This window comes from Halictus rubicundus, chromosome 1 (assembly GCF_050948215.1).
Source record: "Halictus rubicundus isolate RS-2024b chromosome 1, iyHalRubi1_principal, whole genome shotgun sequence".
NCBI classification, from domain to species: domain Eukaryota; kingdom Metazoa; phylum Arthropoda; class Insecta; order Hymenoptera; family Halictidae; genus Halictus; species Halictus rubicundus.
The window spans coordinates 27,125,661-27,146,832 of record NC_135149.1 but is presented as its reverse complement, the minus strand read 5'-3'; the positions used below and the strand labels follow the sequence as shown (position 1 = coordinate 27,146,832).

At 36.3% G+C, this 21,172-nt stretch overlaps 3 protein-coding genes across 5 annotated transcripts in view; 2 read left to right on the top strand and 1 right to left on the bottom strand.

Moving 5' to 3' along the window:
• The window catches only part of Swip-1 (EF-hand domain-containing protein D2 homolog Swip-1), a 35,544-nt gene extending 22,995 nt beyond the window's left edge, over positions 1-12,549 (top strand). Inside the window, exons 2-4 of the mRNA XM_076797579.1 lie at positions 1,022-1,169; positions 5,105-5,239; positions 9,341-12,549. Coding sequence (XP_076653694.1) covers positions 1,022-1,169; positions 5,105-5,239; positions 9,341-9,475 — 418 coding nt within the window. The 3' untranslated portion in view covers positions 9,476-12,549. The remainder of the gene's footprint in view (positions 1-1,021; positions 1,170-5,104; positions 5,240-9,340) is intronic.
• Positions 12,550-12,642: 93 nt separating this feature from the next.
• LOC143359502 (acylamino-acid-releasing enzyme) lies at positions 12,643-17,182 on the top strand. 3 transcript variants are annotated; one of them, XM_076797460.1, is made up of 15 exons: positions 12,643-12,940; positions 13,045-13,246; positions 13,357-13,574; positions 13,642-13,805; positions 13,879-14,027; positions 14,106-14,370; positions 14,487-14,635; positions 14,701-14,869; positions 14,940-15,194; positions 15,266-15,403; positions 15,835-16,055; positions 16,120-16,199; positions 16,265-16,312; positions 16,461-16,682; positions 16,762-17,182. In XM_076797460.1, the coding sequence occupies exons 2-15, from the start codon at positions 13,232-13,234 to the stop codon at positions 16,892-16,894; spliced, it is 2,226 nt and encodes a 741-aa protein (XP_076653575.1). In that variant the 5' UTR covers positions 12,643-12,940; positions 13,045-13,231; the 3' UTR covers positions 16,895-17,182. The 3 variants fall into 3 exon arrangements, with proteins under 3 accessions (XP_076653575.1, XP_076653568.1, XP_076653585.1); XM_076797453.1 differs by having other exon boundaries at positions 12,643-12,944; positions 13,010-13,246; XM_076797470.1 differs by lacking the exon at positions 16,265-16,312 and having other exon boundaries at positions 12,646-13,246.
• On the bottom strand, positions 16,915-21,036 carry LOC143359538 (uncharacterized). The gene is made up of 4 exons (XM_076797525.1): positions 20,718-21,036; positions 20,410-20,639; positions 18,591-18,849; positions 16,915-18,480 (listed from the first exon to the last, which is right to left on the bottom strand). Exons 1-4 carry the CDS (start codon positions 20,818-20,820, stop codon positions 18,020-18,022), a joined length of 1,053 nt encoding a protein of 350 aa, XP_076653640.1. The 5' UTR covers positions 20,821-21,036; the 3' UTR covers positions 16,915-18,019.
• Between the last annotated feature and the right edge of the window lie 136 nt (positions 21,037-21,172).

Below are 21,172 nucleotides of genomic sequence, written 5' to 3'. Positions count from 1 at the left end.
ATCGTACGCACGTTAATTATTATGTAATGGCGATGATACGTTCACGTGCCTGCGGACCCGGAATCCACGATGATTAACAGTTTCCTACTTCCCAGAATTTTCCTTCGCAATTTTTCCAATTATAGCCCTTTCGCCGCGAAAGACGCCCCGGATAATTGTATATGATTACCATTTAATTTGCGCAAGCGAGGATTACACGGGAAAGAATAGTTTCTGCGCGACGAAAGTGGCGTTTGAAAGTTGAAGATACGCTGAACTGATGTGTTTCTTCTATTTACACAATGCGAACGTCTCGGTTGTTCCTCGAGGAACCCACAGAAAATTTGATTGAGCCACTTTGCCCAATTGTTTTCGAAATTGTTACGGAAATTTGCTAAAATCGACTGTTCGAAGAAAGTGCGTCTACTTTCTATTTAACATTACAATTAATTCTGTGGTCCCAGAGATGTATAAAAATTATTAGAATATTATTTGCACGGCAAAATTCCTTCAACACTAAACCTACCGAGCCTTAAACATAACTGGTGCATGTTCCTATATAAAAATGACTAGATAGACTTTATTTACACTTTTTGCCACTCCTACTGTAATATAAACACTACTAAAGATATCTATACAATCATATCTTATGAAATCATTTTTACCATTTCAATAATTGTAAATTAAAAAATTTGGAACCGGTCAAAATCGTTTAAAAATGGTTAAAAATCGTTTTGGGGTAATATTTCACCCATTTTTGCCTTACAAAAATCCGCGAAATATGTTAATTTTTACATTTTAATGAAACATTCCTGGCAACGTAGACGAGACACAGGAATTCATCATTGCACGAGTATGTAAAAATAGTGAATGGGTGAAATTTCACCCATTCATACGTTCGCTCATTCATTGCCAGCATAAAATTGTATAAGTGAAATTATAAAATAATTCTTCACCGTATATGTGCTCTGTTTGGTGAAAGCATAGCGAGCAAGAATGGTAAAATCGTCAGTTGAACGAAGGATGTGATTATTGTTCGCAGGTTTGACGACGGCCACGACGGATTTCTGGACTTGTCGGAGCTGAAACGAATGATGGAGGTTTTGGGAGCTCCGCAGACCCACCTCGGCTTGAAGTCGATGATACAGGAAGTGGACGAGGATGGCGATGGACGGATTTCCTTCCGCGAGGTTCGCGATTTCACGTAACTGATTGCCGTTCATTTTCGGGAAAGATTGCTATACCGTCGATTGCCCTGTATAATAGATAAATAAGCAGGAAAGAATTTTTTATTGTTTGCGTAACCGTTCGTGCCATTTTTCCCCCGGAAATCGCCGCCACAATGAGCACTTTCCTACGTTGATTATGGCTACCCCTGGATGAGCAGCTTTTAACGGCCCCGATTCGTCCCGTTCCATTTCACTTTCTACCACGGAAATCGTTTCGTTCTCTGCGTCGGGGACCGTTTTAACCGTTTCATCACCGCAAATTAGACACTCGATTCTTGGGGGAAATTGTCTCCCTTTTAATCCTTCTTGCGCAATCCGCACTCTGGAGCCGCGAACGAAACTGGTTTACGTTGTAAAACTAAGAAGACCACGTTTCACGCGAACTTTGTAATCAGCGTAATTAAATGATGGTCTACAAAACGGATCTCTTCGGTTTAATAACGGCCATACAGAAATCTGAAAGCAGCTTTTCAACTGACCTGGAAAATCCAGCGGATTGTTGTCCAGAATTATTGATCTTCGCGTGAAGACGTAATTGCAGAACTTTGTATGTACACGTTGCACGGTAAAATGTTTACAGAATTTTTCCATGACGTAATTACGCTTTTGTATCCGTGCTTGGTGTATTTAATGATTTATGGAGTAAAAAGAGCCTCAGAGTGAGAAATTAGGATTGGATCTGGTCGAATAACTTGATTTACAATTTACCGTGGAAATCACCCTTAATTATTCACAATTTGATTTAATTTCGCTTTCGTCGTATTCACGGAAGTATGAATCTGCATAAAATCTGCGGACCGGTTGCGAGCAACTTATGGTTATCCTTTCATACGAGAAGAGTTACTCAGAAGATTCATTTTTATTTCTGAACTTTGAAAGATTCACTTCGTTCAGTTTCGAGGAGGATGCTTCTCCTTTCTCGGACCACGTGCTATCGATATCGAGAATGGATTAGGCTTTTAACTTTGTGGAATTCTTATGGGTCTGCTAGTGGAAGGATTGGGAGCACGTGTCATGGCACCCCTCGTAAAAATAGCGCGCCCCATGGGGTGTTTTAACGTGAATCTCGCACGTCGTTCGACCATGGCCACTGTTTACGCGGTTGTTCCACGTCCGTGGGGGTCTGCGGTGTTCTATTTTAATGAAGCGCACCGCAAACCGGCGGAAAGTGGCCTTAAAATACATTTTCAGGGGGCCATCAAACGTGTACTCGTTCTGGAATTCCAAACATTAGATCTTCTCCACGCAGTCCAATCGGAGAGCAAAACAATATTGCCATTTTCAGAAAATTTAAATCCGAACACTCGACCCAACCAGACAAATATCTTGCACAAAGAGAATACATTTAAAAAATTATAAAGATTACCATAAAATAAACTCTGAAGAGTGCAACAAACATAGACTTAAAGTTCCAACTGTATTTAATTCCATCAGGACTAAAAAAAAGTCGTCGCTCCTAATTACAACTGTATCAATATTAGGGGTACCCATAAGTAATCAATTATTTGCAAAGAATTTGTTTTGCCTTTAGCTCTGTACCGATCGTTGAAGAGGAAACACGTATACTTTTACAGTTTTCGGTAAAGCAGCCTGTGTTCAAAATATTCGAAAGAGTATAATTCTTTTTTACAACCCTGTAATAAAATGGCGGCGTCCGTACCTTCCGAGGATCATATTCGTCGTTGCATACTTTTTCATTTTCATGCGGGATTTAATGCAACGGTAACAACAAAGAAAATTTGCGATTTTTATGGAGATGTATTGAATGACGGGTATTCATCGTACCTATATTTGAATTCGGGTTCTTGGGTAATGGAAGACGGTAAATATGGAGCACGGCCAAACAATGATTCGTAAAGAGAATGATTGGTCGACTTGGTTATCAAGATGTTGTAACTGTACGTAGCAAATGGAATATAACCATCCCAGTCGGTTTGATTTTGTTTTATATAATGTTTTACATAATCCTTGAGGGTTAAGTGATATTTTTCAAGCGAGCCGTTAGTCTGTGAATGGTAGGGAATAGTGGATATATGTTTTGTTTTCAGTAAGTTGGTCAAGTTTTTAATTAAATCTGACATGAAGTCTGAGCCTTGATCGGTAATGAAGGTTTTAGGTATTCCGAACTGCATGATACTTACGGGTCCCCCTAATACTAACTTCCTTGAAGACTTACGACATCCATAAAAATGAAAATCATCGTAAAGATTCGAAGATAGAACGGTCCCGTCCCGTTTCCTATTGCAATAAATAGTCTTAATCCATTCCTAATTTGATTACTCCATGAAACGAGTCGCCATCATTTAAAATTACCCACGTACGGCTGCGCTTGACCGAAGAACAGTGGAAAGGTCACAAAATCGAGCTACCGTATACTCGAATCGCATTTTCCGCGCGCTTCGTTAGTTTCATCGTCGTCTTTACTGCAATAGTGATCGCAGTAATTGCCCCGTGGTGCTGCTCTTCGAAAAATTCGCTCGCTTTACATTCCCATAAACCGCGGAGTGTTTGATTTCCCTCTAATTGCGCTTCGAATGCGAAAGCGCGAATGAAACGGGACTTATCGAATAAGTGAAGAGAATGTAATTGAAGCGCGGCATAATCGAGGGTATTCATTGTACGGCGCAATTAAATCGTTCCCCCGTTGGCTGGCGTATAAATAATGAAAATAAACCGGGGGGGAATCGCTAAGCATGGCGCCTGTTAGGGAACTTTCGCTGGAAACGCGGCGCGGATAGATCGCGAATGCGAGGACACGCTCGTGCATCGAAGGAAAGTCCACGGATGCGAATGCACCGCGCATTCCTACGTGACTTTTCGTGGTTCGAAAACAAAGCGGCGTGTTCGATCTGCATGCAAGCGATCCACGCGGCCACCGGCCTTCCGTAGATCGCGAACGTGATTCACCGCGACGCTGAACTATACCGAGCGGACCGGCCACTGTTGTGCGTCCCACCGTCCTCTTACTTTATTAGTCATCGTCCTGTCGATATGCATGTAGATCGCTCGCGGCGAATCGATTATCCTCCGTCACCGACAACCGACTGCCTCCACTTTTCCTGGAACAGATTTACTGAAATCATTACCACCGATTAGGACCTGATTAGATTATTTTCCTTCCATCTTAGTAGACACTTTTCCAGAGACAATTTAGACGCGCTCGAGAAACGGAGGACTTCCTCCGTTTTTCGTGGAAAATGGTTTCGTGAAATTGTCACAGCCTTTGGATCATTTTCTTTCACTCGGGGCGCGCGGTTAGACTTGATCGAGAGCGATCGGAAACGTTTCAGTGAATCATTTAAACGTCTTAGTTCTGGAATTTTGTCTACGACACTCATTAGACCTAATCCGGAACTAATGAACTTCCACTCTTCCTGGAAAACATTTTTGTAACATCACTATAGCTCATTGGACCCGGTCAGCCAATATCCACGTCATCGAGGAGCTGTTAGAGATCATTGCTTAACCCTCCAGCACCATAAGCTTTCGAGTATCGTTCGTCTCGGATATGTGACGTCCATAATCCCGGAATTCGTTTGAAATTAGTCAATTTTATACACTTTGTTGTCTACAGTCAAAGTATACTAATCCGAGATTCTATGGCTTTCTGCTGCTGAATTCTTCAAATATTTTACGAAAGAGGTACATTTGATAAAACATTTTAATGATGGAGCGAAAGACATACCTGTGGCGAACGTGTTAACGCGTCCGTGTAAATAATGAACGAAAGAATGGAGGCATTATGTGAATATGTGGACAGTAAAGATTAAATATCGCGAAACCGGAAGTGGAGGAACTGTGGTCGCTGACCGGCGGCCTCTGCGCTCAGACTCGTCCCGGAAAACCGAGTGATTTAGACTTACACGCGAACATGTACGGTTTCTGGCTTGTTACAGTTTCTGTTGATCTACCGCAAGGCACGCGCCGGTGAATTAGAACAGGATTCTGGGTTGGGCCAGCTGGCCCGGTTGACAGAAGTCGACGTGGACGAGGTGGGAGTCACGGGAGCTAAAAACTTCTTCGAAGCCAAGGTAGACATCCCTGTTATACGACAGAGTTGGGCGAAACGTAATTTCGATTACAATTACAATTACTTACCAATTACTGTAATTTGAAATTGCAGAAATAATATTACAATTATATGTAATTGTAATTGGTAATTGTAATTACTTGATGAATCACTGTAATTGTAATTGTGGTCCGCAATTACAACTACTGGTTGAGCCAAATTGATTGCAATTACCAATTAACAATTATATGTAATTGTAATTCTATTTCTGCAATGTCAAGTATTTTTAGTGCAATTACATGTAATTGTAATTGGTAATTGCTAATACTGGATGAATCACTGCAATTGTAATTGTGGTCCGCAATTACAACTACTGGTTGAGCCAAATTGATTGCAATTACCAATTAACAATTATATGTAATTGTAATTCTATTTCTGCAATGTCAAGTATTTTTAGTGCAATTACATGTAATTGTAATTGGTAATTGCTAATACTGGATGAATCACTGCAATTGTAATTGTGGTCCGCAATTACAACTACTGGTTGAGCCAAATTGATTGCAATTACCAATTAACAATTATATGAAATTGTAATTCTATTTCTACAATTCCAAGTATTTTTAATGCAATTACATGTAATTGTAATTGGTAATTGCTATTACTTGATGAATCACTGCAATTGTAATTGTGGTCCGCAATTACAACTACTGGTTGAGCCAAATTGATTGCAATTACCAATTAACAATTATATGTAATTGTAATTCTATTTCTACAATGCCAAGTATTTTTAGTGCAATTACATGTAATTGTAATTGGTAATTGCTATTACTTGATGAATCACTGTAATTGTAATTGTGGTCCGTAATTACAACTACTGGTTCAGCCAAATTGATTGCAATTACCAATTAACAATTATATGTAATTGTAATTCTATTTCTACAATGTCAAGTATTTTTAGTGCAGTTACATGTAATTGTAATTGGTAATTGCTATTACTGGATGAATCACTGCAATTGTAATTGTGGTCCGCAATTACAACTACTGGTTGAACCAAATTGATTACAATTACCAACTACAATTATATCTAATTGTAATTTTATTTCTGCAATTTCAAGTATTTTTAATGCAATTACATGTAATTGTAATTGCTAATTGCTATTACTGGATGAATCACTGCAATTGTAATTGTGGTCCGCAAGTACAACTACTGGTTGTGCCAAATTGATTGCAATTACCAATTAACAATTATATGTAATTGTAATTCTATTTCTGCAACCAAGTATTTTTAATGCAATTACAAATAATTGTAATTGGTAGTTCCACTTACTTGACTCAAAAATGGCACTAAAAAAAGTAATTAGATACCTATTTATTTTTATACCTATGTATTTAACCCAAGAGGTTGTTGAGTGGAAACGCGGCCGGGTTGTCTTTGTTCAATTACTCAATTTTTTCTGGTACTTGTAATTCAATTACTGCAATTACAATGTAATTTGAATTGCTGAGACTTAAATTACAATTACAAGGTAATTTAAATTACAAGTAATTGCAATTGCATAGCGTCAAGAAGAGGGATCTCAATTACAATTACAGTAATTGAAAGGAGTAATTGCAATTACTTAACACGATTACAGTAATTGTAATTGAGTCTAACAATTACTTCAGTGCAATTGTTCTTCCAAACTAATTTTTATGTTTTGGACCATTTAACCGTTTTCTTATTGGAATTAGTAGTCCACTTTTGTTCATGTAATTGAACATGTAATTAAATACTCATGTAATTCATTGCTGCCCAACTCTGTTATACGATATTATTTATGTATGAATGTCGTCCGAATATCTAAAGCAAAGCTTAAGAAACTGAGTTCACAAAACGCACCGTTCAGCATCGTTCTGCGGACTTTGAAAGTGTAAAGAGTACTTTGGACGGTCGAGGATAAAGGAAAAATGTATCTCGTCGATTCCGAGGTTTCCCCCGGTTCGAAACGGAAATAAAACAGCCATTAATCTCGATCAAAGCTCGAGTTTCGCCAAGGGAACACGAAAATACAGTGACCCACAAATTTCTTCCGAGATGACCGACGTAGTTTTCAGACCGGATCGCTTGTGGAATCGGATAAGAGCATTTCATTTCCTAAATCGTGTTTTTCCCGGATTTGCAATTGCTAGCGGATGAATCGATCTGTTAGAATCTTCCTGTGAGATCGCTACAGCGATCGTAGAAATGAATAAACCAATAACACGAGCAAAATGGAAGACAGGAAATCATGTGACCGGAGCGGGTAAAAACAGTTAAATAGATAAAGTAGCCGAGGATGCGGAAAGTAACTTCGGAAAATGGAGCGATTAAAGTAATTTGATTGACTAAGTAAAATACAAAGAGTAAAACAGATGGAATAGGGATTTAGAGAATAAAATAAGTGGAGCAGTTGAGGATAGCCAAGACAAATAAATAAAATGATCGGGGAACCAGGGAAATTATAATAAAAAAACAGACTGAACAAAATATGAACAACCGACTCTAATCTGAATACGTAGAAAGGCATATTTTAAAACAGTAAAAACGTTAGAAAAATTTTAAAATGCTGTTACATTATTTTCAACCTATTAAATATAGAATAGAAACAAAATAAATTTCTATTTCACTCCAGTTTGTTGCAATTCAGGTAGCCAATTTTTATTTTGCATACAGATCCGCAATCTAATAATAACAAACATACTAAACAAAATATAAAGAACAGGCTCTAGTCGAATCGATAAAAAGAAGCGAAATAAATGAAAAAGCAACTAAGGGTAGCTGAAACGAATAAATAAAAATGATCAAGAAAAACAGAACAAAATCATAATAACAAACAAACTAAACAAAATATAAAGAACAGACTCTAATCAGAATAGGTAAAAAGAAGTCAAATAAATGAAAAAGTAACTAAGGGTAGCTGAAGCAAAAAAACAAAATGATCAAGAAAAACAGAAAAATTGTAATAAAATTCAGACTACAGAAAGTACAAATAACAGAGTAAACAAAGTAGGTAAAAAAGTGAAATATACAAAGAAGCAGCTAAGGGTAGCTGAAACAAATAAATAAACTGATCAAGAAAAACAGAAAAAAATTATAATAAAAAACAGACTAAGCAAAGTACATAGAACAGACTCTAATCAGAATAGGTAAAAAGAAGTCAAATAAATGAAAAAGTAACTAAGGGTAGCTGAAGCAAAAAAACAAAATGATCAAGAAATACAGAAAAATTGTAATAAAACTCAGACTACAGAAAGTACAAATAACAGAGTAAACAAAGTAGGTAAAAAAGTCAAATATACAAAGAAGCAGCTAAGGGTAGCTGAAACAAATAAATAAACTGATCAAGAAAAACAGAACAAAATCATAATAACAAACAGACTAAGCAAAATATAAAGAACAGACTCTAATCAGAATAGGTAAAAAGAAGTCAAATAAATGAAGAAGCAACTAAGGGTAGCTGAAGCACAAAAACAAAATGATCAAGAAAAACAGAAAAATTGTAATAAAATTCAGACTACAGAAAGTACAAATAACAGAGTAAACAAAGTAGGTAAAAAAGTCAGATATACAAAGAAGCAGCTAAGGGTAGGTGAAACGAATAAATAAAATGATCAAGAAAAACATAAAAAAATTATAACAAAAAACAGACTAAGCAAAGTACAAAGAACAGAGTAAACAAACTAAAGTAGCGGAGGATAGGTAAAACAAATGAACGAATCAATGAAGAAAAACAGATCAGCTCAGGTAGAAAAATAAGCAAAAGGAAGTTCAGTGAATTTTGACTCTAAAAATAAAGAAAGCTTGTCTCGCTGGCTGCACAAAGGCGACGCAAGCAGGCATCGTTGCACTTGTTGCATCGAAAGCTCGTCGCAGCTCGTCGATGGAAAAACGAAAGAAAGAAAAAAAAACAGAGACGGTGGTCCGTTGATGATGCGCGCGGTTCGCGGAGCGTGTTAATGAAATTGTGAACGAGTGAAACTATGAATGGACTTGGTTCGAATAGCGTGTAGTGGATGCAGGACTCGCGAAAGCGTGTCCGCGCCAATTAATGTTTCCTGCGAATCGATTAATGGGGGCCTGTCTTGTGTGTTTTTCTTCTCGCAGATCGAGCAGCTGCGCAAGGCGAGCAAATTCGAGGACGAAATTCGCATGGAACAGGAGGAACGGAAGCGGGAAGAAGAGGACAAAGCGGCGAGGCGGGCGCAATTCAGACAGAAAGCTGCCCTGTTCGGCAATTGAAAGGGAAAACCGAGTCGAAAGTGGCGGCACCGCTACCATAATGGAATTACAAACGATTGCCTTCGATATATATGTGTATCGGTTCACCTGTTTTGTACGCGACACTGCTCGAATGTTGCGCAGCGACTCACACACTTGTATAACGCCAATTTGATTGTGGAACTTTATGCGAAATCGAATATTTTACCCGCTATTTGTAAGGTCGATGATGTTGAGTACACTTTACCTACCGGAAGCCTATTAACAGGCTTTTTAATGACTGATCTCTGTTTAAAAGAATCTCAATCATTTTCTTTCAAATAATCATTTCCGAAGAAGTTGTTGCATTACATTCTAAAAATTTGTTGAACTATGAGTGAAATTGCTGTTGATTTTAAACAATTTGTTGAGAAATTCTTAACTGTTGATGTTTTAACACTGAAATGCAGAAAATGTACAATTTCGTCGAATTTTATGTCTTATTGTACTCTTACAATATTCTTGTTTTACGTAAAAGCATAAAAATCTGCTGTCTGAACAAACGACAGAGAAAATTGATGAAATACTATGCTATTTTTTAAAATTTCTTTTTTAATTTCCGTCTCTTAGCAAGTTCGTTTTAAATATAAAATGTTGAGGGTCAATCAAGTGTTTTGATGCAAAAATGTGAAAGAATTCAGTGGAGTTGATTGTTGGTCTAATCATTACCTTTATGTAAATTTTTATGGACAAATTTATAAATACTGAATACTGAAAAATATTTTAAAAATCTTGTTGAATTTTTTTAAATATTCTACGAGTACATAAAAGTCTTGTAATTGCTGCAGATTTTTGCACGTTAATTTAAAGACATGTTGGAATAAAAAAAAAATTTTATTCAAGTTCAAATGAGAACATCATCGAAGTATATCAAATATTTGAGTGCATTGGGTTGTATATAATTTAATGTAGTACAAATGCATAAAATCCGCAATCCTAATAATGACTGCAACACGTCGGGTCGTGAAAGCCTGAACAATGATGACTGTACCACGCTGGGTCGTGAAAGCCTCAATAATGACGACTGTAATGACTGTATCACGCCGGGTCGTGCAGGCCTTAAACTTTTATCGTTTTATGGATACTATTACAACTGGCCAGTCTTCACTTTTTCCTTTAGCGTTTATAATACTGGAATGAATGACATAAATAGCATAAAACATAGAGGAATCTGGAAGAAAATAGGCAATGCACAGTAATTTTAAAACCTAATAAAGTAAATCGTATCTGTACACTTAATTGAAAAATATGAGAAGACCTTTGGCCACCTCGATATTAGTTGTTGACGATCCAATAAGTACTTCGTTATAGTTTGAACATTGTTATATCAAGTTGAGAAAGTTCCTGGAAGTCTATTATTGCAAAAAGAACAACCACATTGTTCCCATTTTCTATCTGAAGTAATTTGCTTAATACTTTGTGCGCTGCAAATGCACGGAATGCAGACAAGTTTTACACTGAATTTGATAAACCAAAGTGCAAGTCAATAAAACTGCAAGATAAGACAGTTAAAATGAAAAAGCCAGCTGCTGCAGAAAATATGTAAAATTAATTAAATTTGATATCGCTATTCAAAACGAAAGTATTAGAGAGGAACGATAGAAATAATAATGAAAGTAAATAGAAAACAATTTTTACTCTCGATTGTTGTTTCCATTCCAATTAAATAAACATGTGAGTCGCTGTTGCACGTATACTATAATCCCCGTTGCGATTGCGCATCGTTAAAGCGTTTGACGTTTGATTGAAAACAAAATGCGAAAGTTTATAATTGTTTCGAAATCCGTGGGATATTTTATCGGCTTTTCGGCGCATCGCGTATTTAGCAAAAATGATTATCGATCCTTAGAAAGTTAATTAATTAGAGAGCACTTGAAATTGAATGACCGATAGAACAATACCGCTCGAACGCGTTTTAATATTAAAAATTCCTGAGACTACGTTGAATCGTTGAAAGTATTGTTTACGAATACGAAAAACCAAACTGTTTTTTTATATTTAGAAAAAGAAATTGGTCAATCCTGTTGTCCGTTGTCGATGAAACGATAGACGTTCTTTGTTTAGTGTTGTAGGTGTTTGATACTGGACTTTTTTTCGAAGGTTGTATTTTAACAGACGACGAATAGGTTTCAATATACGACTGATGTTCGCATGAGTACAATTTAATGTATATGTGTGTATATTACTTTATAATTTGAACGCAGACGAAGAGAGTAACGTTTGGCGCACCTTTTTGGTCGGGATCGTTTTTGTCGGATCGCTCTGACGATTCTATTACTCTGAGGAAAATTATAGTTGAAGCCTTTCAGCAACGTACAATAATTTTTTAAACGTGTTAGCTTAGTTGGCGTTTGTATGATTAAGATTTTAAGCAACGTTAGAGGAGTCGTTAGAGGCTCTTACCAAACGTTTACATTGACACTACAATAGTACATTGAAAGAGAAAAAGAGGAGAAGTGTATTGATATACATTTTTTTCTGGGAGAAGAATTGTCGTAGTATGTGTAATAATTAAGCTGTGGGTGTTTATGCGTTAATGGCGTGTATAAATTTGTAACACAGCCGAGCAAGAAATTAGAAAGCAGTAAACACAGTTCTTATTTTACTGTCGGTAATTTTTGACTCTGTAATTATTGAAATCTGTATTTCTTTTGGCTCTGTGAAGTAGCGTGCATGCAATTAGAAAAAAAAATGCGTAAACATCCACATACTACCAATAAACAATCCTGTATGTCAATAGTGTCTTGTATTTGCATTGATTTAAAATAACTGAACGAAGCGGATTGAAGTAAAAGAAAAATTTTTATTATTTTTCTACGGATGGAATTATTAAAGCCACGAGTGTTGTTGTAAACTGTACATATACATGATACAAAGAGCCGTGAATGTGTCTCAGATACACTTGTAAAATTATACACTGTAAATAAATTTGTTTAATTCAGTTTCTCTTAACAGGCTTTCGTTATACTGGTAAGGCGAGGTCACCGTAGCGTTGTATTGATATTGTGATAAAATACTGCAAATTAATGTAAAATAAACAACTGCTTTAAAGAAAATCGATGACGGTTTCGTTCTACCTGGTAAAACATTTTCAAACATGGCGCCATTTATTTCCTCACCTAGTGTTGCCAACCGATCAACACATAACGATCGCACATTTCTAATCCTGGAAAAATAATATTTTTTAGTTAGTTAGTCATTAGTCATCTAGCAAACAAACTTATTGAAATAAATTTTATTTTTTTATTTGCAAATAGGAAGAATAGTGATTTCTATGATATCGTTTTGATGCAGAGCTAATATTGACTATGTATATAAATTGGTATTCTTGAAAATAAAATACCGAAGCAGGTTTTAATATTTATAGTTTTTCTTTTAATTTTGCATATAATTGATGTGTTTTCTAAATCTCAACTGCAACAAATATAAACGACGAATTTAACGCTTGTGAGTACATAGTCGCAAAAAATAACCTGGTCCGATTTCAAAGCCATTTTTTTTCTCCTTTTATAGAAGACTGTGATTTTTTGCGTCGATTTTTGTATTTACAGAGGTATTTATAAGTTGCTATCACTTATTGTTAGTGCGTGATAATGTAACGAGCTTTGATTCGAAATATCACTTTATCGTTTACACAATTTGTCGATGTTTAGTTCTTATCAGGATCTGAGATAATTTTTACACCACTTTCATTGCATTTTGATAAACGAACCGGTGAAATAGACGTCTCTCTGCAAAATGGCATCGCCTCAGGTAATGAAACCGTTAAGACATATTGAATAAATATTTATGTACGATAAAATTATGCGATATTCTAAAACCGTTTTATCTGTATATAATAATACATGCATTCATTATCGTAGATCGAAAAAATCGTCAATTTATACAGGACGTTGGCACGAAATCCATCCTTGAACAGTGCAAAGATCCTTCAAGCCACTGAGAAGGAAATATCAATTTTGGGTGGATGGTCGCAAAGAAACTTAGAAAGGAGAGTGAACCAAAAGTTCTGCCAAAGCTACACTTTAGATTCAAAATTGCAACTTGTGTCTGAAAGTTTTCCTATCGATGTTACAACAGAGTATGTCAAGTTTAGACAATTCATCATGTTCACAAGAATTGTGTGTTTCTTACATTTTCTATTCCAGACTTTTATCTGCGTCCACCGAAGATGAACAGCGCAGAGCAATATTAAGACAAGCTACAGTTGATAATACCACAAAACAATTCATTGAAATATGGGATAAACAGAAGCTCGTGAAGAATTACGACCTAGCCACTTTAGATGTTCATGGAGATGTGTACACAGACTGTAATTAAATATTACAAATTCAATATCATTTCTCTAACAACTAAAAATTTATATCCATCATTTTTATCCGCAGCTGAATTTTCTTCATTTGAGTGGTCACCGGATCAAACAAAGATTCTTTATATTGCAGAGAAGAAACTTCCAAAATCAAAACCGTTTTACAAGCAAAAAGCTCTTAACTCGAAAGATAAGGATAAGAAAGATGAAAGTGAAGAATCTGTGGTAAAGCATTTAGATTTCTATCATGTACATATATTTGTGACTTTTTTAATGTTAATTATGATAAAATGTTTGGAACAGGGTAACGAATATTTTTACAAACCCCATTGGGGAGAGCAACTGGTAGGTAAACATAGACCAGTTGTTGCTGTTCTCGATACCACAACAGACACAATTTCAGCTCTTTCCAATATACCCGACGAACTATCGCCTGGACAAGTGTTGTGGAAGAATGACAATCAGGGAATAATTGGTGTAGCGTGGAAACACGAACCGAGGCATTTAGGTCTTCTTGTGTGCAGCAACAGGCTTTCTTGGATATTCTCGTGGAAGGATGGAGAGTTCAGTAAGAAATATTTTGCACTATTCCTATCCCACATTATGTTGTACACTTTTTGTGTATGTATTCTTGATTGAATGAACGATTCTAATTTTAAATAAATATAAATATATATTTTTTAGAAAAGCTTTCCAGTGATGGTTGTGCTGTTCGCAATCCTCGACTCAGCCCTGATGGAAAAAGTTTAATTTGGTTGGAAAGAGAAGCTTATGGCCCTCATCATAATGCTCACAAGCTAATGCATTTAGAAATTGAGTCCGAAAAACAGAAGGTAATTGTATATTAAAGTATCAGTCTAATGTAAATTTTTTTTTATTTAATCTTATTCTCTTCTAGGCCAATATACTTGTCGACATCGTGCCTACTAGTGTAGCTATAAAAAATTCGGAGAAATTTTACGGTTTATACGGTCGCATACCACGCAGATGTTGGAGCAACGACTCACAATATATATTCTTAAGTTCACCTCAACAGAACAACATTCGCTCCTACATTGTTGATATAAGTAAGACGTATATTTGGTCTTGATTAAATTCTCGTTGAACACAACACTGATAAGGAAACATTATTTGCAGAAGCAAAGACTGTGACCGAGATTCAAAACGATAGAAGCAGCTTACACATTCTGGATGTGAAGAACGACGTTATCGCATTTTTGCAAACATCCCTGTTAGATCCCACTGCCCTCGTGGTTGGAAAATTTGAACCTGCGGTAATTAACAGTGGTAGCATTCCAAGAAATAAAATTACAACTTCCGCAACAATTCCTGATTCCGAGAATGTAATGTACGAACTCTGTGATTATGATTATGATAATGGCGATGAAATTAGTGAGTAGCTGAAATACTCCAACTTATGTAATGATTTTAGTTATGTATGCGTAACATTCAAAAACTTCTAGAACACTTCAACTACATCTATTTTGGACCAAAGAGTGGAGACGACAAGTCTATACCTTTGATTATTTCACCACACGGTGGACCTCACTCTAATTATGCGAACCAATTCGCAATGGATCATTATTTATTTGTATTATCAGGTAACTATTCAATTTCCTTAAAGGGTACAGCCGGATAAGGTGGTCAAAAATTCCCTTGGACCAAGTTAGACAGCCTATGAACCATTGAATAGGGCATAGAGAAAAAATATTGTTGTATCAAATTTTAACTCTATGTCTCGGCCAAAAGGATAATTACGGCTAAAATGGAAAAAATTAGTTTTTGACCTACTTTCCCTGTTCAGTGAAATGCGAAAATTCTGAAAAGAATTAATCTGGATTTTTAAATTGAAAATCCTGGTTGTAAAAGTTCAAAAACCTTTAAAAAAATCAGGAAAATGCATATTTCGCATTGAAGTTTAAGAGCAACATCATGTATATCTTCACACTATTAGTGTATAGTTATAAAGTATTGTTGTGGCATAACTTTGTTGGACAGTAAGTACAGGTCAATAATTATAATCATATTTAAGGTTTCGCCATGGTGCAGGTTAACTACCGTGGCTCAACAGGAATGGGTTCTAAGAATGTTGAGTACCTTCAAGGAAATGCCGGTGTCGTTGATGTAAAAGACTGCTTAACTGCCACAAAAGAGGCTTTAAGAAAATATCCATGGTTAAATCCGGACCAAATAGGACTGACAGGCGGATCTCATGGTGGATTTTTAGTGACTCATTTGAGCGGTCAATTCCCAGTAAGTGTACGCAATATACAACACGAAGCTTTTAGTATGTATAGTGTAACAATCATATTTTCAGGACTTGTACAAAGTCGTTGTCGCAAGGAACCCAGTAATTGACATCGCCGCGATGTTCACGATATCGGACATCCCGGACTGGTAAAGCATTAATGTATTTTTTAAAATCTTTCATACCTCTGAATTGTCACAATTGTATATTGCAGTCGCTCTGCTTTGTCTAAGGAAGAGAAAATTAAGTACCATTACGATGAGTAAGCGCAAATGTAAAACAAGATATCTTAAGAAGCAAAAAATAACTAACGCATAAATATAACGATGCTTTAATGGCAAAAATGTCGAGCATAATCTACAACGTCTGTCGTATTTAGTCCACAATTTTGTTTCTATTGATCATTCTAGGTGTTGCGCCGAGACGAACTATCCTTTCGACGAAAGCAAACCGGTGCCAGAGGACGGCCAAGTCGAAATGCTTGTGAAAATGTTCACGTGTTCTCCGATCATTCATGTGGGCAAAGTCAAAGCGCCAACTTTATTATGCCTAGGCTCAAACGATTTGCGTGTACCATGTTCTCAAGGAAAGATGTGGTATCAGCGGCTCAAAGCGAATAACGTTAAAACAAAGTGAGCTCTTAAAATGTTATACAAGATCTTTGATCTCTCTGAAATGAATCAACTAATTATTTGTGGAATTTCTCTGCAGAATGCTCCTGTACGAGGACAACCATTCTCTAGCCACGGGACCAGTGGAAATCGATAACGTTATCAATAGTTGTTTGTGGTTGCACGAACATATCTCGCCTGAAAAACCTGAAGGTGTGAACTCGCAGGAATAACGATACAAGGAATATTAATGACTTTTGAGGATTTTATTACAAATTTAATATTTACACAAATTTGCCATGTATACGTTTATAAAGAGATTCCTAACAAATACATTTTTAAGATATTCACATGTTTGTAGAGGTTGTATAATACTATAAAATTTTTATACTTCGGTACATGTATAAAAACATTATAAATATCTTACATATGTATAAACTGTATTATTCCGTGTTCGCAAAAACTGCATAGAACTATCGTCCTACATCGTAATAAATACGCATTTCGATATAAGGATATAATTGTTGCATAGATTATCCTAATGCAGAGTACCGACATTAAATGATGCTTTAATTCAGTTACTTGCAAATGATTCGCAAGTATTTTGACACGAATTAAAAACAATCTCGTATAAATATTACATTTATTAAATACTGTAGTTCTTCCAATATTTAAAAAAAGGTCTTACTATCTAGGAACGAAGTTTCGTCTAACATAGTTCGTTGTAATTAATCGAATGATCCCTTTTCTAAAATAAGTTTCTCATAGCTTGAACTCGGGTTATACAGCCATTGTCGCATATTTGTATCTCAATTATGGCAAAAGAGTATTTAGTTCGCAGTGGTAGAAAAAGTAAGTTTTAAAGATAACAAAATATAAAAATTTACAACGTTGCAGTAAGTAGAAACAGCATAGGAAAAAAAAACTTGAAGGTATAAAATACTAAAAAAAAAAAAATAATCGAAGATCTAATAGTTTCGTTCTTAAGGATTTCTTGCATGTAACTGTGTATCATTTTCATTCAGAAAGGCACTCATTCATACCATATACATATGAAGACTGCACTGTGCACAGCAGTATCTAACTAAAACATTAGATAATATGCTGTCGATAGTTTTTACTAGACTGCGGATTTTTATGGAAAATAAAAATTATCTACGTCAATTGCAAGAGACTAAAACTGAATAAGCATTTCATTCTTCAAACATTTTAACAGGCTGAAAATTATAGATTGACATTCTTAAAAAATTTTAACCTTTCTACTGTTTTAAAGGTGCACCTACCCATTTTTGCCATAAATACATAAAATCTGCAGTCTAGTTATTACTTATACTTAATAACTTACGTTTGCTCCGCTATTATGATCTAACCGTGTTACTTTGTTCTGGGAATAATGAATCGTAACTCGGCGGCAGGTCTTTGTCGGCGACAGTCGAGGACACAGCGACTTCCAACATCGGTGCTGTGGGTACCGGTGGGTTCACTGTTCCTTCAGTTTCATGTGGCAGTGTACCCGGTCTTGATGAGCATACTGTTGGATCAGAGCAGTCCAAAGACCAGCATAACTTTTGCGATCTCTTACATATCCATAAACCCATAACGAATATAATGAAACACAAGATCATTGTGGTCACTGCACCCACTGTTACTTTTGTACCAGTGCCGGTGCTAATGAAATCATTGACACTTGTTAGACACTTCTCCTCGTCTGAACATACAATCGGTGCACAATTGTAAATTCCATCACAGAAAAAATCATTCTGCAGACAGATGTTCCTATAAATTGGCTTGTATTTGGCTGGGTCTGTGTTGTTGCAGCCTGAAAATAATCAATGCTAAATAAATGTGTGTCCTACCGGCGAGGAAAAATGATTTTCAGGTTTCTAATTGAAATTGCAGTAAGAAAATATCCAGTTAAATTCTATGTACTTTTATACGGAGTGTAAACGATGCTGAGGGCAAGAGATTCATCATCTTCTAACTTATTCTTCGAGATGAATATTTCAGTTTCCAGTTCTCCTCCAGACTTGCGTCCACTTGGATCGAATTCAGCAAAGTTTCTTGCTGTTGCTGCGGGCACAGACGAGTACTCGCTGTGCTCAGGTTCAGGAACTGGGTAATACTTTGTTCTACTGCGGTCCAGTGTACCACAGAATTTTTCTGTCAGATGGTTGTCCTTCCTCTTAAACTAATACATCATACCTCAATCATTTTTCTGTATAATAATGACATTGACTAAGCCAGTGATTTTAATACATTATTTACTAGCGATTATGTCATCATTTTTTAAAATCTACGGTCCGTGGCTAAGGATTTTTTAATGGGTCCTTTGATAGCAATAGCAATTTTAACACTATTCCTACCGACACTTCACGTATACCTATTCCTACCGTGACTGGTCAAATGACCGGTCTTTAGCACAACTTATATTTTTTAATATAGAATGAAGATAATAGCCAATTTGACAATATAAAAATATAGTTTCTTTTATTTAGGAGTATATAATGTACATTTTATTCGTTTTCACCGCATAATATTTCTTTTACTATACCCTGTTGGGCCTGATGTTCCCCTAAAAATATTATGAATAGGTGCTCTTCCAGGATTAGACCCTTCTTTTACTTCAAACACTTCCGTCTACAGCAGTTTCGATTATCTCTTCCTTATTCTCACTATCGGAACTAACTAAAAATCTCCTTCTCTTTCGTCCTCTTCATACGTTCGAAACATTCTTTCCGCATTTCCTGATCATCTTCAGAACACACTTCATCAATATTATTTATTTTCTCTAATAATAAATTTACACTCTCCGAACGTCTTGACATTTTGGGAATGAATATTCAAGGGATAAAATAAAAACTAAAATATAAAAATGTAAATCAAAATGGATAAAAAAATGAACAAAAGATAAAATGTGAAACTTACTACGAAGTATTGTTGGTTTGTTCACTTATTTGAAAATGACACTTATGACACGTAATACAGTATAAAATAAAAGTAGAATAATAATAGAATAAAAATACAAAATAGTAAAAGACTGCCGAATGTGCTCCTTGTAACTTTCACGTTTTGATGCTCTCTGTTCAGGTCACAAGACGTCTAGGCATCCCCTTCAGCTATGATTGTATTTATTTTACAGTCATAGTGGATAAGACGGTGTAAGAAAATCCGAGGTTCTGGACCGCTTCGGATACCAATCAGTCAAATAAACACCGCGAGGCCGATAGGCGAGCGAGAACTGTAAACACTTTGAAGTGCCATAAAGCAGTTCCTGGAAAGCACTTTTCGGCTAAAATCATGCCACAACTGCATTACCTTTCGTTTGTAACGACTTTATAGTTTCGGAATTGAGTCTTTGAAAGAATACTATTACAAAAAGATATAAATCATTCTACCGGTCAAATGACCGGTCGTGGTAGGTAAGACAGACTACAAATTTTTCTCAGAAAATAAACAATAAAAAAAGAAGTGAATATTGAAAAATGTATTATACGCATATTTTAGGAAAAGTCGTGAAGTTTAAAGGCGATTCAATTATGTTGTATATAGGAAATTCGAATAGAAATTTTAAAAACGGTCATTTGACCGGTCGTGGTAGGAATAGTGTTAATCATGAACCAACAAGAATTATTACGTTAGAGAAGATTTTTAAGCTAGCTTCTAGTATAGCATAATTATTGAATTATTGATAAAGTTACGATAGAGGCATCCAAATTGATTAGAAACTGGATAAGATAAAAGTATGTACCTGCACGTAGTCCAAGCACTGTGTTCCATTCTTTCTGAATGACATTTTCTGAATGACTCCGAACAAACCATCTCCCTTAGCCGCCTTGATGACAAACTTGCAGTGAACATTCTGAAGGACATCCCAACGGTCGAACATCTGCTTGGGCAGGACCATAGCGGCTGCATCGTTGGTCTCGATGATAGACTTTGCGCCGAGCATGTGGCAAATCTTCTCCGACTCCAAACCATCTGAAGGAAGAAGAGGTTATAAATGAAGTGTCTCAAACAAATGGGAAAAATCGTTCGAATTCGATGCGGAAGACTCACATATATTGTAGTGAGGGCCAAAATACGAGCACGAGCTGTAGTTCACGCAATTGTTCGCGAGAAGCATCAAACACAAAAGATACAAAACGTCCCATCGAGCCATTTTCGCAGGAACTGTCAGAAAGCCATAAAGGACACGGTTAACGTCACCGTTGATCAACGAATAATCGAGCCCGTGATTAATTTCTCGGTAATTCGCCGCGAACGCGAACACGGCCGCCAAGAAGAATAATCGGAAGACGTGGGATATTTTCGCGGAATAGTTCAGGTTCGATTCACCGTCTTCGAGGATACGTCATCCACGTATCAAAACAAAACGAATGCGGCTCTCGTGCCCGAGAGAAGAAGAGAGAAGGAAGGAGAACGATCTCTGAGATCGACGATCCCTCGTCTCTGCCTCTCTGCGTTTCAAACAGTTTCAAAACGAAAATACACGTCGCGACGAAACTCATTCT

Coding starts and splice junctions, on each gene's coding strand:
- LOC143359538 (XM_076797525.1), bottom strand. CDS start 20,820: ATGGCTCGATGGGACGTTTTGTATCTTTTGTGTTTGATGCTTCTCGCG. Junction 20,640..20,717: donor TGGCCCTCACTACAATATAT/GTGAGTCTTCCG, acceptor TTCTTCCTTCAG/ATGGTTTGGAGTCGGAGAAG. Junction 18,850..20,409: donor AGTGCTTGGACTACGTGCAG/GTACATACTTTT, acceptor ATGATGTATTAG/TTTAAGAGGAAGGACAACCA.
- LOC143359502 (XM_076797460.1), top strand. Junction 14,870..14,939: donor CTCCTACATTGTTGATATAA/GTAAGACGTATA, acceptor CATTATTTGCAG/AAGCAAAGACTGTGACCGAG. Junction 16,200..16,264: donor ATATCGGACATCCCGGACTG/GTAAAGCATTAA, acceptor TGTATATTGCAG/TCGCTCTGCTTTGTCTAAGG.